This window comes from Heteronotia binoei, chromosome 4 (assembly GCF_032191835.1).
Source record: "Heteronotia binoei isolate CCM8104 ecotype False Entrance Well chromosome 4, APGP_CSIRO_Hbin_v1, whole genome shotgun sequence".
Classification (NCBI taxonomy): domain Eukaryota; kingdom Metazoa; phylum Chordata; class Lepidosauria; order Squamata; family Gekkonidae; genus Heteronotia; species Heteronotia binoei.
Genome location: NC_083226.1, coordinates 147,534,735 through 147,553,362, shown reverse-complemented (window position 1 = coordinate 147,553,362; position 18,628 = coordinate 147,534,735). Strand labels below are relative to the sequence as shown.

Genomic DNA, 18,628 nt, shown 5'->3' with positions numbered 1-18,628 from the left:
TGCCAAGGAAAGAAGGACTATAACGAATTAAGTTTATAAACTGTTTCTTCCTGACTCTACTATATTTTTGGAAGTGCCACATCAGATGACAACATGATTCTACGAGTGCTGTCTCCTAGACCACCTAAGGCAATTTAGCATGTGCTGGAGTTTAAGGCATCTGGGCACAGTCCAGATCAAGTTAAGGCTTCATTCATTCAAACATTAACTGAGTTGGTAAAGCCCCTTTGGGACTGTAAGTGGTTAGATCATATGGTTGAATGTTTCCCCACGCAAGTATCCTCACATATACAAACCTAGTCTAACGGGGGAGAGGGGGATGTGTTTGGCAAGAAATCACCTCCCTGATACCTAGTGTGAGCTTTTATATGGAACAGTGCTGAAGTATTCAACCCTCTACACACAGTCAGAGAGAGGAATATCTAGAAGCAATTTTACCACTTCATCAAATGCTTGAATATGCTGAACTGCAGATACGCCATTCTGTGACAGTAAACTATTTTAAAGACATACTTCATTCATACCGATTTCAGGTAAAAAATGTGATGAACGCCACTGAAATTGATGAGTACATATTTAAACACTTTTGCTTGAGTTGAACAGGGAAAGGGTCTCAAAACCTAAGCCAGAGTTTACAATTCCTGAGACTAGCCTGCTAACCAATTAATTGATTCAAATAAGACTACATCAGACCTGACAAAGGCAAATAAGATTAAAGGCAAAAGAGTATCTAGCTATTGCCTTTTTCTTCTTTTTCCACCTGCTAGGGCCAGTTAATGCAGAACAAAAAGGCCTTGCTGCATCTTAGAAACAAGCTGAGCTGGGGGGGGGGGGTGGATTTAAATAAACCAGCTAACATGATTACATTACCCAAGCTACAACTTGTTCAATTATGCATTACTGACATCCAGCCATTTCATGTTTTTGAACATGGTCTTACCACAAGTGCAAGTTGAGAAGAGTTTTTCATGTGTTTTGAGAATCAATAGGTTTAACTTCCAAAAGAAAACAGGAACTTTCTCCTATTATGTCATTAGCATCTTATATAATTTTAAACCTGGCCACTGGCATGAAGATCAAAGGGGCCAGATATAAACAGGGGAGATGTTTCTGCAGACCTGGGAGAATCCCAATGTTTGTAGAGGGGAAAACAACCCTTTTTAATTTCTGAAAATGGAAAAATGCATTCTAAGATCTCACAAAACCTCACAATATCACTGTTAGCATTAGTGAATTGCCTAGCAACCCCCATCACAACAGGAGGCTTTCAGACTAGAACAGCACCTAATACAGAGATTAGGAGAGGGGAAGCATGAGAAAGAAGGGAGCAAAATCAGCCATGTGGGGGCAGTGAAAGAAAAAGAGAAGGCAAAGAAGGGGAGAGGGCAGCAGGAAAGGAGAGAAAAGACAGCAAGGAGTTAAAATGGAATTGCCCTTCCCCATTAGTCTCCTAAGGCCCTCTCCTCTCCTTTCTTCTCATTCTATTTTAACAGTATATTCTACTAATTTGAGATAAAGACAAAGTCCTATTCTGCAACTTTATGCAAATACAAGCTAATCATCTAGAGATTTTCAATAAACACGGAGAAACAATGTAGTTACTTCAGACAGGTGACCAATTATTTAATACATATTTCACACAAATGTTGTTGCCTTCTAATATTAAGTCAGCCAGGTTGCTTAACCCAAGACTTTTCTGCCTTGGTCACAAAGAAGAATTCTCAGCATACACGAGATGTTTCCCCCATAGAGCTGCCGAGACATTAAGCTACTTACAGAACAAATGGGCAAGGTGAACCCCACTGTGTAGAGAACAGTGGATGTGACGGTACTGTCATGGAACGGATACTTGATGCTGTCATCACGACAGAAAAAGCCTCTCTGATAAGGCTTTATTTTTGCCAAGTTTAGAACACCAAGAGGTAAGCCAGCTGTTGGGGGAAGGGAAAAAATACAGTTACATACATATTTTACCAAGAAAGGAGAAAATTGCTGCACAGCATGCAAAACTGAAAGGGTTTCTCCAGGTCAGTACTGGGTATTAAATATCATGCAATGCACATGGAAGTCACAGATGTGCCTATAATCAGTCCTCTCGACAGCAGCAGAAATTAGGAAGGGTCATCGTGCAGAGTTCCCAAGTGGGAAATAATGCTCCCCATGCTGGACTGATTTATTTAGATGCTACCTTGGGGCTGATATTGTGGGAATGGTGTAATAAACAGCAAGAATCTGAAACCTGTACCGCATTCAGATGTCAAGCCTTAATTTGACAGTGATGGGTATTAATCCGGTGAATGAATTCCTTCCCCCTCCCACAGAGACTCAAGCCTTCAAGAAGCTCTAGTTAGCCATGACACTGAAATGTGGAAACCTAAAATAATTAGTTTAGTTTCCTTCCAAGTAATTAGGATTCTTAATCAGGATTCAACTATTGGTTAGCCAGTTAGTGGAGACAATCCTGGGCTGGATGGATTAACTGGCCTCATTTAATACAAGCTGCTTATAGACCTTACATTTTCCTGACCACAGAACTATTCTGCTATACTGTAGTCTGAATTATGAAGGACAAGTTTAAAACATACAAGATACGGTTTTGGGGCTGGAAACGTGAATTCATCTTCTGGCTGTTTCCAGTCCTCTGAGTCTGACTCAACAGGAGGTGTAAGAGACCTACAGTTCCAGACCATGCATAGATCTTACAGTTAGTCTTGAAGCTGACTGGGCAAGATCTGGGTACATTCTCAGTTTTCTGCTACTTCTCAACAGTGACAGCATCTGACTCTCTCAGAAGGCAGAGTGGCCACTGCTACAGAGGAAAGCAAGGCGAGACCTGGTGTTAGCAACACTTCTTTCCACCTAGCCAGGGTCAATTTAGGAGGAATTGCTCAGGGTCCACCACTATAAGCAGCCCACTGCAAGACCTATAATAATGTTCCCTCCCTCTTCCTCCTGACTCTATAGCAGCAGAAATGACCCTACTTCTGTGCTGCTGAGATTTTGCTTGGCCTGCTCAGACACACAGGATGAGCATTTCCTGCAACTAAATACAAAAGGAACCCGGAATTTGTCCCAATAAACATTCCACCCTTTGTCAGATTACTTCCACACAGGTTGAGCCCCTTCCCAACCTCTTTTGAAAGCTCTGAGGACAGATGTCTCTGCAGATGGAGGAGGGAGGGAGCCAGGGAGAAGGGAACACAGCCAGGCCTTGAGGGGGCAGTGAATAGGCAAGGGGGGGGAGGATATACAGCATTTTCTTAAAGCAAGCATATGCAGTGGGGCATACCACTTTATTCTTTGCCCAGGCCCCCAACAAAACCTTAAAGCAGCTCTGCACCTTGCAACCCAGACCACGCCCCAAATCCAGTGCTTGCCTTACATCTTTCCCCTCCATGGCAGATTTCTCATTTTAATCAAATCTGGGGAATTTGTCCTGCCTACCACCAGGGTGTTTTGGTCCTTACTGCCTGTTTAGAGTTCAGACTATCATAGAGAAATTTTCCATAAATTGACTTTTATGTACTGTTACTATGGTAAAGCACAATAGAAGCCTTACTTGGATGACATCTATATATGTTGGATACTGTGCTACAGTAATCACTTGCAAATGGATTTTAGCATGCGGACAAGCTAATCCTGTTGCCAATAACTGCTATAGTGAAAAAACAGTGACAATCCATCAATATGCAAATGCTGCCCTGCTCTGTGTGCAAGTTAAGTGCCAAAAAGTCACTTCCAATTTATAGTGATCCAAAGAATTAATGCTGAATATGTACTTCTCCCCTCCAAACCCACTTCTACACATCTCTGTGCAGGTTGTGGATCTGCTAACCCTATGCTTCTTGGCTTCTTAACCTTCATAACTAAATTGGCTAACTTACTAGACTGAAAGAAAAACACTATATTTGAGAAGAAAATGAAAGTGCTGTCTTTGACATTTAGATCTGTGAGGATTAATCCAAATGCAAGCCTCTATAATGCTGCATCAAATGAAGAGTGTGTGAATTAACCTCAACTTAAATGTTATAGTCCAAGAAAAGAAAAATAATCGAGAAAACGGTCAACATGATAGAGAATGCTCAACATTCCTTCCATGACACATTGGAGGAAAAGAATGGAAGTAATGGGCAGGCTTGACTTTAGCGGAATCTAATTCACCTTTACATTTTTTCGAGTGAAAAATTCCTGATAAAATCAGGAAGAACTGCAAAGAACACAACTCGATAACCATTGTCTTTCGTATCTTTTGTACTATTTTTATTCAGGCGCCATAAACATGGTTTCCGTAAAGCAATGCCAGCATTTTATAACGAAGCACAGAATCATTAACAGAGAATCTGTCGTATAAGATTAATTGGAAACAAACAGGAAGATACTCCTGAATACAAAGGTGAACATCAGTGTGTTGTAAAATACAAAGGAAAGCCAGGGATTAATAAAAAGTAAGTAGTTTAGATGAAACACACCAAGATGAAGATAAGAAACCAGAATTTTGAGAATAGAGCAGTGTGAAGATGGGGAGCGGGGGAAAGGAAGGTCTTAGTTTTCAGTGTAAATTTCATTCTGTCTGAATCAATTAACAAGATTCTTTAGGAATACACAGAAAGTCAAAAGCAAGTTTTGAAAAAAGATATACATATGTACCTGTTACTCCACTTTGTTTTACAGATTTGATCATAATTTATAGATATAGCAATTCCAGAATAGATAATTCAACCCCAAAAGACCATATATATCCTTTAGGTCCTGTTTCAGGGCAAACTGAACCAAATTACCCTGGGCATACAGAAACTGTCAACATGATCCACAAAGCAGTTTAGTCAAAATGCTTACGATTTAAACATTATTTCAATTGAATCACTCTATGACACTTCAAATTTGATCCTATATATGTTTACAAAAGAAAGTACTGCTTAAATGTGCTTTATTCCCACATGAGCATCAGAATGCACCCTAAATTCCTGGAATGGTACATTCTTGCATTTGTTCCATGAACATAAACGTCACTGACTTCCAATGAAACGAAGCAGACTTGCACACAAATACTTCATTTTGCTATGCTTAACAGATAAGGCTGTCAATATGTCAATAGTCTTCATCATAAAAAAAAGTTAAATACCCTGAATTTGATGCTTCATCATCACACACACAAAGTATAAGCACAGCCAGACAAAGAAGATGCTGTTGCAAATGAAGTCTCTCTCCACACAACCTTCACTATACCAGCTGCTTCTGGCATGCCCCACACTGAAGTGCCACTTAAAACCCTTAAACTACCGGCTAATTCAAAGTTTTCTTAAATGAAGTCCTTGCCAAGCTACCACTGGCAAACTTATCACATTTTCCCACCACTTTTTCCCCCAAGGGCAAAAAGCCCTAGTGCTTGGATGGTAGGAACAGAACTAGGCAATGGGATGTCTGTTTTCCATTAACCAAACCTGGCAGTTCAGTGACAGGAGTGCATAAAATTAGATACTGAAAATATCAATCCTCTAATGCAATTCAAACTTTGCCAAGATGACAAAACAGCAAAGGAAAGACATATGTCTAACAAGACCAACACATATTTTCAAGTCCAAACAGAACAACAGTTGCACTCTGAGATACTTATAAATTCCAACTTCTCCTTTTACTTCAGATTAGATTAATGCTAATCCCACTCTGGTTACAGTTGAAGATTAGAATCAGGTAAACTGGCTTAAAATTCCCATTCTGCCGTGAAACTCCCTGCAGGATCCAAGGACTGTCACAGGACTGCTGTGAGTACAAAAGTGAGGGAAGGGAGAATTTCATATGCTACCTTGAGCTAATCAGAGAATAAGCAAGATAAAAATGTGGTTTTTAAAATTAAAGTTCTACAAATACTATCAAAGATTTCAGGTTTTCACGGCTAGTAACATCATTGGGGATTGTAGAATCTTTCGGGCTCAAGTGCTGTGTTCTACTGGAGAAAGTTTTTCTTCCAGACATTTCGTTCTAGCCCGAAAGATTCTACAATCTCTACAAATACTATTTTTCTCTTATCTACTATGAAACGTGGCAGCATGATCACCATTTAGCACAGGGGTGGGGAACCTTTGTTCTGCCAAGGGCCATTTAGAAATTTATAACATCATTAGCGGGCCAGCAGGAACTCATTAGCATATTAGGCCACACCCCCAAGTATTAGCCTATTAGACCACACCATCTGAGATAATCAAGTGCAAGTTGAACTGGTGGTAGTTGGCTCTCACTCCTGCCCCCCTTCCTTCCCTCCCCCCTGGAAAAATCAGGACATACACCAGCACACAAAGAGGGAAAAATCAGGACATATGCCTGCACACAGGTCAGAAAACAATAACGGGTCCTCTGAAAGGGAGGTTGTGTGTGTGCGCACGTTGTTGTGACAGGTCCACATGGGTGGTTGTGCGCAGGCAGCCCACTGGCTGGGGCGGAGCACTGTGTGTCTGCAGAGCAGTGGGGGGGAGGAAAAGGCGGTATGGGGGGGAAAGAACACGGCCCAGGCACCTTCCGCTTACCTTGAGCAGGACGCTGTGGCTGGCAGCTGCTAGTTCCCTCAGGCTGGCGGCAGCTGAGGTGGCTGCAGCAGCTGTGCTAGGAGAGCCGGTGAATGCAGCCGGTGACAGCCCGGTGGAGCTGTGGTGATGGAATTGTTTCCTCCTCCTCCCCTTGCTGCAGGGTTGCCCCCACTGTAGCTGCTCGGGGTCCCCCCATTACCCTGGGCGGAGGGGCTGCCTGGGGCAAAATTACCGCCCATGATGCCTTCTGCTCAGCCACGGGGTCTCTGCCTGATGCCGTCCAGCAGACGGACGAGCAAAATGTTGGCAGGAAGTTCATCCACGCCACAGATGTGGCACTCGGGGCAGCACGGCGCAGCTAAGTGATCCCCGCTGGCCAGCTGGGCCTGGGGAGGCTGGCACATAGTGCGGCCTGGCCCAGCGATCCCTGCTGGCCAGCTGGGCCCAGGGAGGCTGGCGCACAGCATGGCCCAGTGATCCCTACTGGTCAGCTGGGCCTGGGAAGGCCGGCGCGGGCCAGTCCGAGGGGTCTTGCAGCCCACGGACCGGAGGTTCCCCACCCCTGATCTAGCACATGGCTAGAGAGATTTTACATCTTACCAGTTTTAAGAATGTCACTGGATACTTCTGTTTCAGGATTGACAATCCATTAGTTAAACACTCCTCCATGTACCCAACAGTTCAGAGCCAAGGAATCCATCCTCCCCTACAGTGACAAAATTCCCTCCCATGGAGATCCACCTGACAGGTCAGACTGACTCACTTGTTACAAATTCATAAGGACTCTAGATCAGGCATGTGCCTGGAATTTCACATCAGCAACTTGAGTGTCAAGTGAGCAGGTGTCTGACTCAGATTAGGACCATAGTGCAGAGGGAGAAGAGATTCAAGCCTTCTTCCCCCTGGCATCATTTCCCCAACCTGAAACAGACCCGGGAAGCTGCTATTTGCCCTATGCTAATAGCTACACACAAGTTTCCCCACTGAGGAAAACAGTAACTCACAGGGGCTGTTTCAGGTTGGAAAACCAGTGATGGGGGTATAGGCTCAAGAACTGACCCTTCAAACACTGCAATTCTGATCCCAATGAAGGAGCCCATGTGCCTGGAAACTGAGCTCTCAGCGTGGCGTCCTAGGTGCATATCTGTTGACAGTCCACATTCCACCACACGGACTTTGCAATATGCAAATCATTCCTTAGTTTATACAGTTTCAGACGAGAGAGTTCTTTTTATTTGGATTTCAAGGCGAAAGAGTTCTTTTTATTGGGATTTCAAATTGTCTTCTGGTCACCCCCTTTTTTCTCTACTGTTCCTACTGCTCATATATATTCATACTGCTCAATTTATCTATGCTGGGTCAGCTGATTTTAGATCTTTACTGCCAACAACCATTAAAATAAGCGTGGTGGATCAGATCAAGGGTCCATCTGGTCTAGCACCCTTTTTTACACAGTGGCTTACCAGTTGTTCCTGGAGGGCCTATGTGAAGGGCAAGGAGATCAAAGTCTCCCCCTGTTGTTGCCTCCAAACTTGAATGTTCCATTTAGCCAGCATGACTAACTGAGGGACGTATTCTCCAATAATTGTCTAATCCCCTTTTAAAGCCAACTGAATTAGAGGTCACCCTTGTAGCAATGAAGCTGACAAGTTCTTCACTTGCTGACCATAGCAGTACCCTTGCATATCACTGAGTGTCCACAAGATCTAGTACTTTCTCCACTTTATCCACAATTATATACACTTATCATGTCCCTTATCTTTTTTTTTTTTGGATCCCAAAGGCTCAAATTCTTTAGCATTTCTTCATTCACAAAGTGCTCCAACACCTTGGATACTTTAGTCACGCTTTTATGTACATTTTCAAGATATGACAACCAGAACAGTAGACAGTATTACAAATGTAGCCAAAACATTGATCTATACAAGGAAATTATATTGCCAGCCATTTTGTTTTAAACCTCTTTCATAATAATCCCTAGTTTGGAATTTGCTTTTTTCATTCAAATCAATGTTTTCACTGAGCTAACCTCTTTCCTGGGCAGTCACCCTCAGATTGCCTTCAAGCAGGTTTTATAAAAGAAAGGATTTGAAAGGCTGTAACATTTGTTTCTCTTTAAAGCTGCTAGTGGCGGCAACATAAGGAACCCAGTTTGATTCATGTGGCCCCAATCCAGAGTGCATCTGTAGCCATTTACTTTTCATACATTGACAGAGATGATAGATCTTCATCATGTCTGTTCTGACCTTAGTTGAACCTGCCAAGAAGAACTACAGTATTTATAGACTAAATATACTTTCCACACCTTCCCTGTTGTTCCAGGAACTAGAATTAAAACATTAAGTGGGGAAGGACCCTCAAATTCACCAATGGAACAAGCATCCTATAGAGGGCATGGAACCTTCTTTGGATTTGTCAATGGCAGGAAGAGCAGGCCTCTATGAGGAATATTTGAGTGTCCTGCACCACAAAGAGCTTTGAGTTCCACTTGCTTCATTCCCCAGCCTCATTACCATATGGTTCATTACCTTCATTCACAAATTATGCTTTTCTTGCTTGAAATGAAAATCCTTCAGCTACTACAGATGTTCTTCCCACAGGCCTACCTTCTATAAGGACCCATATTTTCTGTTACAAGACTTAGATGCCATCTGTAATACCTCACTCTACCTTCAGCATCATCTACATCTTCTCCTCTGTCCCAGCAAGCAGTACAACTGCCTGTGGTTAAGAACAGTGGACTCTAATCTGGAGAACCAGGTTTGATCCCCCACTCCTCCTCCACATGAAACCTTCTGGGTGTACTTGGGCCAGTCACAGTTCTCTCAGGAGTTTCTCAGCCCCATCCACTTCACAAAGTGACTGTTGTGGGGAGAGGAAGGTAAGCCACTTTGACTCCTTGGTTAGAGAAAAGAGGGGTATAAAAATCAAGTCTTCTTTTGCACAACAGCAAGCATTTTTCTAAAGTTTATGTCTTTAGTACCTTGAGAGATTTGTTTTTAGTTGTTACTTTACGGGCACATAGATATTTTAAAGAAAGTGATAAAATAGAAGTGCTTGGACACTGGAGGTAGCAAGGATGCCATAATGAGAGAACCATTTCAGCAGTTGAAAATATTCTTAGAAACAATTTGGAAAACTGTTTTTCTGAAAGTTCTTCCTCAGCTGGTAATAATGGTGAATGCATGCCAAGGAAATCATGCCCATGCTCTTTGTAATACGAGGGAACTGTAGTTCCCATCAGTAGCCAAGGCAGACAGTTAATTGGAAATTCAACCTGTTCACTACCAAAAAACAAACAAACCCAGGAACAAGAGAAGGGTTTAGATCTGAATGGAAGACATTAGCCGCATAGAGCACTGATAATAAACAAGTTTTGGGAACTGATGGAGATACTCACTAATAAACAAAAGGTTATTTGGCCAGATGGTCCATTCATATAGTGAAAGTGAGGGCTTGGCATTAAAGAACTTTTTGCACACAGGCTTACAAAGCAACTTCCTTTTTGTAACCAGCCAGTTAAACTTCACACACACAAAAACTCATTTTATATTCTAAACCAGAGAAGAACACTTTGGAAAAGTGATGCTCTATTTGTAAAACAGCTGAACACCATGACCTGAACACATTTGTGTCCTGAAACAAGCAGCTATGAGCACTGACATCATTGCAGAATGCAGACTAATAGTAAATATAAAAAGTTTCCCGAAATTTTGAAATCATAATGCAGTATTTGCAATCAAGTGTACATTTGTTTTATTGTTTTAACATTTAGATTTTATGTAAAACTGTATCATGACATAGATTCAGGAAGGTAGCCTGAAGCAGCAGAACAAAGTCCGATGGCACCTTTAAGACCAACGAAGTTTTATTCCGGGTATAAGCTTTCATGTGCTTATTTCAAACAGAACACTGCTATTCACAAGCAGCATAAAAGCTTATACCCAGAATGCATGCACACCCCCTCCAGCCTATAAATAGCAGCTTTCCAGCAGCCCTGTCCCCACTCAGTGCACAGCAGCCAAGAAGGTCAGAGCACCTGCTCCGGCTGCAACGCCACTGAGGATGTTCTCCGCAGCTGAGAACGAAACGTCTGGAAGGAAAACTTTCTCCAGTAGAACACGGCACTTGAGCCCGAAAGATTCTACAAACCCTAATGATGTTACCAGCCGTGAAAACCTGAAATCTTTGATAACATGCACAAGTAAGTTTATACCCAGAATAAAACCTTGTTGGTCTTAAAGGTGCCATTGAACTCATACTTTGTTCTATACCATGACATATTTATGAAGTCTAAAAAAGCAAAATCGTGAATATACCTAATAATTAAAAACAGAGAGTTGCAAATTGCTACTTCCCATGCTACATTAGCACATGTATCTTATTTTTTGCCATCTGAGAAAAAAATAACTTGAAAATATAAAAATGACTTTTGCAGCAAACAAAAAGAAGTGTATTATTTGGACAGAAAGTCTCATATACTAATAATAGGGTAGCAGCATATTTACATATTGACTGAAAACACTGAACTCTTCCAAAGTGTATCATACACATTTTAGCATATCAATTGGCCAAGTGAGCATAAACGCCATTGTTGTTCACCATTATCCTTTACTGAAGCTGCAATATATTTTTACTCCCCCCCCCCCAAATTTCTTATTCTCAAAAATGGGGGGGGGGGTTGTTAGGATTTCTCCTTTTTCCCTCTCATCTTTCTGATTACAGTGTTCAAAGCAATACTTCTATACAGAGGAGAGGATGAACTGTAAAAGAAAGGCATTCCCAAGCCTGTACAACTCTATGGAAAATGTGGTGGGTAGAAGACTAAAACTCATTTCAAACAGAATACTTCTATTCACAAGAGGCACAAAAATGCAGGAAAACTGTAACTGCACTGAATCTGAACCTTCTTGCTTATTCAAAGACAAGTGCATGGGAAAACTGAACCTCTCTCTTTCATACATACATTACCAACAGAGCAGGAAGAGTCTCAAAAGTGATTTAAGTAGCACATGTTAAATCTGTCTTGGATAAAATAATTTAAATGTCTTTCCGGCTTCATAACTATAACCATTTTTTCTTAGCATCCCTTTAATTAAAAATTAAAGAATTACACAAACATCTAAAAAAAGAATGAGCAAAATGTTTTCATTAGAGATGTGTACCATAAGAACTAATATAAGCCAGCAGACAATAGTAGAAAAGGGAGATGCCTGGAATCCCAGTTTACCAACAAATTCACTACATAACCTTGTGTAAGTCTTAGGCCAAAACTGAGTGGCAGTTTTCACATTATAATCTCTGTATGCCATTTTATAAAAACACAAGGTATGTTTGGCTTGGTCCTGCTGAGATATCAAAGAAAAAGCCTTCAGCATATCAACACATCACTGTAATGTAATGCATATATAATGCCCTAAAATGTTGTAAATTGCGTTCGTACTTCTTGACAGGTGGTTTAAATGGCACAGAGATTTGCTGGGAAAGTATGGTAGATCAAGATGGGTTAGTCTGTCTGTAGTAGCAGAAAGAGCAAGAGTTCAGCAGCACCTTAAAGACTAACAATTTGTGACATTATAAACTTTTAATGAGTCACTGCTCACTTCTTCAGATACAGCGACTCATGAAATCTCATACCCTGACATAAATTGGTCAGTCTTTAAGGTGCTACTGGACTATTGCTCATTTCTGAGAAAGGATGAAAAAGAGAAGCAATTTTGAGTGACAGAGGAAGAGGGGGGCACAGAGAGAGAGGAGAGGAGAGGAGAGGAGAGGAGAGTTCTAACTGGATGAGAAGATGTGGTTGAAAAGGAATATAATGGAGAGTCTGAGAGAAAAAAGGAGAACAGGGTATGGGGTGTGGAAAACAAGATCATCATTGGAAGAGCTAGGCTAGCCAGGCAGTGATTTGTGAAGGGAAGTGATTAGGAAGGATTAGGCTTGTTGTGCCTTTTGTAAACTTCACCTATTAATGGTTTCAGGGCTAACATGCTGGCCAGTCTTTGTTACCCAAAAATGGTTTTTAAAGTGAGTGCGAATTCAGAGTGATCTGGTGGCAAAATAGTTTTATGGGTATTGAGGGAGGCAAGAAAACAGGCTATACCTCAGGTTCAGCAGATCTGAAGAAACCAGAGAAGGAAAGGAATTACAATTCTGCAGTGACAAATAAAAGCAGGATATAAGGGCCATACAAGCCACACATTGTGAAAAGACCAGAGGAAAAGACATCAGAAATTGAATAATGTTCACTTTCCATTACATATAACTGGAAGTAGTAAGAATTGGTTACAGCTATTTTTAAAACAGCTGCTGCACGTTCACTTATGCCCTATAATTGCATTAAAAACGTCTTAGCAATATGAGGGTGAAAGGCAGCTGAGCAACTATTTCAAACTACTAAAAGCCATAAAGATCAACTGAGGCTTTGCCAGTGAAAGGTCATTGCTGCAGAGAGCAATCAGCCTCACTCACGTTTACAGCTTTTTTTAGGACTATGTCCATACAGTAGGAGGCTCTCACCATGGAAATCTATTAATAAAGTATCACCAAGCGAACCTGAAATATTGTGTGGACGTTCAGTTGTGGAGGGAGGGATCACCTTTCTTGACAGCAATTTAGCAGGCACTCCTTTATGATGACATGGCCAAATTACATATTCCAATCTCAAACAGCACTGAAGACTCTGATGGAAAATCTGAGCACCACATTTATTTCCCCAGCAATGTGTTTGCTCCCTAAAGGCTGAGAGAATGCTATTTCCTTTACTGTAGGCATGACAGAGCATCTCCCATAACAGAAGAGTTATTAGAACACAGGTGACGTTCCATTTGTGCAATCACTACAAACAAAAACTGCTTGGTTTTGATGCAAGATTACAGGCACACCATACCAACTGGCAAAAGAGCCTTCAAGGAAGGAAAAGGAGGAAGCACAAGGCAGGGAGGGGGGACCCAGAGGAAATCCTTAGTTTAGATAGTCAAGTCCAAAGGAAAAGGAGTGTCATTGCCAACGTGTTAATATCCACAGAGGTGAGAAATGTGCTTCCCTTGGCAAAAATTGGTTAGGTTTCTCGTTAATCTGAATCTGTTTACATTAGGAAAGTATTCCAGTTAAGAGTAAGATTTTAAGCCCTGAAACAAGCAAAAAATCAGATACGCTATATAAATAACTAAATGTTCCTGGTTAAGAAAACAAGCGGTCCCTCTCCCTCAATAATTTCTTACATATGCAGGGTGTACACTATTCAATCTGAAGCCACTCCACTGTATGCTAACTACAGTTTTGTAGAAGGTCATTATTACCAATTTCAGTTTCTAATGGGTGAAATATATTTACATTTCCTCTTTTGGACACAGGACTGAGACTCAATCCCTATGAACATATGCCCGGAGAGTTTGGAAAAGAATTTGCATGCAATTGCAAAGATTTCTAGCAGAAACATCATATAATTTGTCATTTCACAGAGCTGCTTCCAGAAGAACAAGCTCAAACAGAAACTCGTATTTAATAGTTACTAAAGAACAAATGGGGGAATAGGCGGAATAGAAATAAACTAACAATAATAAAAATAATAATAATAACAACAGATAGATTCAGGTGGGTAGCCAGGTTGGTCTGAAGCAGCAGGACTAGACTCAAACTTTCTGGCAGGAACAGCTCTGGCAATATAGAGCCCCAACAATGCTGCTCAGATATTCAAGTGTTTTCCTGTCTTGTGGTGAGATAAAAAGGAAGCTTTTGTTTCAGAAGAGTTTTGGTGGTAAAAGGTACTTCCGAACACAAAGCAGGAGAATTGGGTTATAAAATCCCCATAGATAGCAACGGGACAGAAGATGGTAAGACAATGACTTGTTAATTACCAATACTTTATTATAAGTGTATTTTCAGGTTAAATTCATTAGCTGTGATTAGAAAACTCATATTTAATAGTTACTAAAGAACATAAGAAGAGCCTTCTAGATCAGATAGCAGCTGACCTGTTGCTTTGGGGTGCCAAATCACCAGGGCATAGAAGCTGAGGCCCTCCCCTGCTACTGGTCTCCCAGCACTGGTATTTAGTGGTTTACTGCTCCTGTAGATGGAGGCTCCCAAAGCTAGTAGGCACCTCTTTTCCATGAATCCATGAAATCCTCTTTCAAAGTCATCTGTGCTCGTGGTTATCATTTACCTCCACTGGCAGTGAATTCCACAATTCCCACTGAACATATTTCCCAACAGGCCTCGACCTGGTGGAATCAGCTCCCTATGGAGATCCGGGCCCTACCTGGCTTGTTAGCCTTCCGTAGGGCCTGTAAAATGGAGCTGTTCTGCCAGGGTTTTGGATGAGACGGCGGGCATCTATCTATTAGATCGGTTGGCCTCCCCTACTGTACTGTACTCCTGTACGGCTGTGCTATTCTGTAGTACCATTCTGCTTTGTCATCCTGCTGGACCATCCTGTTGTATTTTACTAATTCTTGAAACTGGTTTTTATTATGATTGTAATTTTATTGTGATTTTATTACTATTTATGTTGTACTCCACTCTGAGCCCCCAAATGGGGGAATAGGCGGAATAGAAATAAACTAACAACAATAATAAAAATAATAATAATAACAACAGATAGATTCAGGTGGGTAGCCAGGTTGGTCTGAAGCAGCAGGACTAGACTCACACTTTCTTTCCCAACAATTTCATTAGGTAAGTCCCCTTTTCCTTTATTCTATACTTCATGCTCACAGACCAATGGGTCATAAGCCAACACATTCATTATGATACACAATAATACAGCTGAAGGTAAGCCCCCCAGTCTCTTGCCAGTTCCCAGGAGTAACTTGGCAACCCTAATTCCAAATGGGGCCACACCATACCTTTATGTAAGGGCTTTACAATATTGGCTGTTTTATTTTTCAGTCCCCTTCCTAACAGACAGATCTTGAGAGAGAAGGCTGGAAGAGATGATCCAAAGCTCTCATGGCTGTTTCTTATAATGCCCAGAATAATGCTGGTCACCACTTGGGGGGTCAGGAAGGAATTCTTCCCCAGGCCAGATTGGTCCAGGGATCCTGAAGGCTTTTTGTCTTCCTCTAAGCCCAGAGCAGGAGTCACTGGGGAAGAGGGGGTAAATGTGAATTTCCTACATTGTTAGGGTTGGACTAGATGACCCTCATGTTCCCTTCCAGCTCTGTTTCTATTAATCCCTAGAATGGAGTTTGCCTTTTTCACTACTGTTGAACACTGGGTTGGCATTTTCAACTAGCTTTCCACTATGCTCAAGGTTACTTTCAATCTCAGTCTCAGCCAGTACAGACCCCATCAGCATATATTTAAGATTTGCTCCAACATGAATTGCCTTAAAGTTATTAAAGGTATAAGGAGAGTATGAAGGTATAAATATAAAGTATACGGGTATATTTAAAGGTATAAGGAGGGTATGACGTTCCAACCTAGGATCAGCATAGGGGTAGTACATAAACACCTAGTTTCTTTAAATGAAACTAAGTCCTCAGGGCCAGATGAATTGCATCCAAGGGTTCTAAAAGAGCTTGTGGATGTAATTTCTAAGCCTCTGGCTATTATTTTTGAGAATTCTTGGGAGAACAGGAGAGGTGCCGGAAGACTGGAGGTGGGCGAATGTTGCCCCCATCTTCAAGAAGGAGAAAAAAGAGGATCCGGGTAATTACCAACCTGTCAGCTTGACGTCTATACCTGGAAAAGTTTTAAAACAAATCATCAAACAGTTGGTCCTGGAACATTTAAAAAGAATGGATGTGATTACTAAGAGCCAGAATGGTTTTCTCAAGAACAAGTCATGTCAAACTAACCTGATCTCTTTTTTTGAGAAAGTGACTACCTTGCTGGATCAGGGGAACGCTCTAGACATTGTTTATCTTGACTTCAGTAAGGCTTTTGATAAAGTTCCACATACTATCCTTGTTGACAAGTTGGTAAAATATGGTTTGGATCCTGTTATCGTAGTTGACAGATCGCACCCAAAGAGTGCTTGTGAATGGTTCTTCACCCTCTTGGAGAGGAGTAACAAGTGGAGTACCTCAAGGACCTGTCCTGGGACCTGTTTTGTTCAACATCTTTATCAATGATTTGGATGAAGGAATAGAGGGAATGCTTATTAAATTTGCAGATGATATGAAATTGGGAGGGGTTGCAAACACAGAAGAAGACAGAAACAGGATACAGGATGTCCTTGACAGGCTGGAAAACTGGGCTAAAATCAATAAAATGAATTTTAACAGGGATAAATGTAAAGTTCTGCATTTAACTAGGAAAAATCCAATGCATGGTTATAGGATGGTGGAGACTTGTCTTCGCAGTAGTATGTGTGAAAAGGATCTAGGGGTCTTAGTGGATCATACACTGAACATGAGTCAACAGTGTGATGCGGTGGCTAAAAAGGCAAATGCAATTTTGGGCTGTATCAACAGAAGTATAGTGTCCAGATCACGTGATGTGATGGTATTGCTTTACTCTGCTCTGGTAAGACCTCACCTAGAGTACGGTGTTCAGTTTTGGGCACCACATTTTAAGAAGGATATAGACAAGCTGGAACGGGTCCAGAGGAAGGCGATGAAGATGGTGAGGGGTCTGGAGACCCCTTTCCTATGAGGAAAGGTTGAAGGAGTTGGGCATGTTTAGCCTGGAGAGAAGGCGGCTGAGAGGTGATATGATCACTATCTTCAAGTACTTGAAGGGCTGTCATCTAGAGGATGGTGTGGAATTGTTTTCTGTGGCCCCGGAAGGTAGGACCAGAACCAATGGGTTGAAATGAAACCAAAAGAGTTTCTGACTCAACATTAGGAAGAACTTCCTGACCATTAGAGCGATTCCTCAGTGGAACAGGCTTCCTCGGGAGGTGGTGGGCTCTCCTTCCTTGGAGGTTTTTAAACAGAAGCTAGATGGCCATCTGACAGCAATGACGATCCTGTGAATTTAGGGGGGAAGTGTTTGTGAGTTTCCTGCATTGTGCAGGGGATTGGACTAGATGAGCCTAGAGGTCCCTTCCAACTCTATGATTCTATTCTATTCTAATTGGCCACACTGTTGCCCACTCTTCCAATTTAGAAGGGTCATCCTGTAGCTTTTTGCAATCTAACCTTGGTTTCCACCATCCTGAAAAATGTGGTATCAGCTGAAAATCTGATTACTACTACACAGTTCACAGTTAATTTCACTTGGGGGACCCCACTGCTCACTTCCCTCCATTGTGAGAATGGTTCATTTATTCCTACATTCTGCATTTAAACAATTTTTAATCCCTGTCTCCTGACTGCTAAGCTTACTCAGCAGTCTCCGATGAGGCTCCTTGCAAAAACCTTTTTGAAAGTTCAACCATACAATGTCTACAGGATTGCCTTTATCCACATGTCTGTTAACCTGCTTCAAGAAGCTGGCAAGGCAGGACTTCCCTTGCCAGCTTCTTGAAGTGGTTAAGTGTGCGGACTCTTATCTAGGAGAACTGGGTTTGATTCCCCGCTCCTCCACTTGCACCTGCTGGAATGGCCTTGGGTCAGCCATAGCTCTGGCAGAGGTTGCCCTTAAAAGGGCAGCTGCTGTGAGAGCTCTCTGAGCCCCATCCACTTCACAGGGTGTTTGCTGTGGGGGAGGAAAATAAAGGAGATTGTGAGCAGCTCTGAGATTCAGAGTGGAGGGCAGGATATAAATCCAATGTCGTCGTCTTCTTTGCAAAGGCCATGCCAATTTTCCTTCAGCAGACTCTGTTCCCTGATTGCTTAATAACTCTTTTTGCTAACAGTTCCTATGAATTTACTGAGAAGAGATGTTAGGCTAACTGGCCTGTAATTTCCAGGATCTCCTTTGGACCACTTTTTAAAAATCAGATGAAATTTGCAGTTTTCCAGTTCTCCAGCACACAGGAGTGACAGCTTACATTCACTTGCTAGTAAATCAACAATTTTGCATGTCAGTTCTTTAAGAGCTATTGCATGTATATCATCTTCAAACGTTAGTTTTCAGTTTGCCTAGCAGTCCTAGAATTCCCTCTTTCATCACTTCAGTTTCACTCAGTTCTTCATACACCCTTCTTTAAAAGCAGTGACTGGAGGTAAATAACATCCCATTAAGCCCCTATTAAAGAAAAAGGGCTTTTCTCC

General features: G+C 41.7%; 1 protein-coding gene across 2 annotated transcripts in view; it reads right to left on the bottom strand.

Annotated features, from left to right (window-relative positions):
• The window catches only part of PLPP1 (phospholipid phosphatase 1), a 114,303-nt gene that overhangs the window by 72,562 nt on the left and 23,113 nt on the right, over positions 1-18,628 (bottom strand). Inside the window, exon 2 of one of the 2 annotated variants that reach the window (XM_060235980.1) lies at positions 1,777-1,931. The exons of the other annotated variant lie outside the window; for it this stretch is intronic. Within the exon in view, the coding sequence (XP_060091963.1) occupies positions 1,777-1,931 (155 nt within the window). The remainder of the gene's footprint in view (positions 1-1,776; positions 1,932-18,628) is intronic. 2 annotated transcript variants of the gene reach the window in all.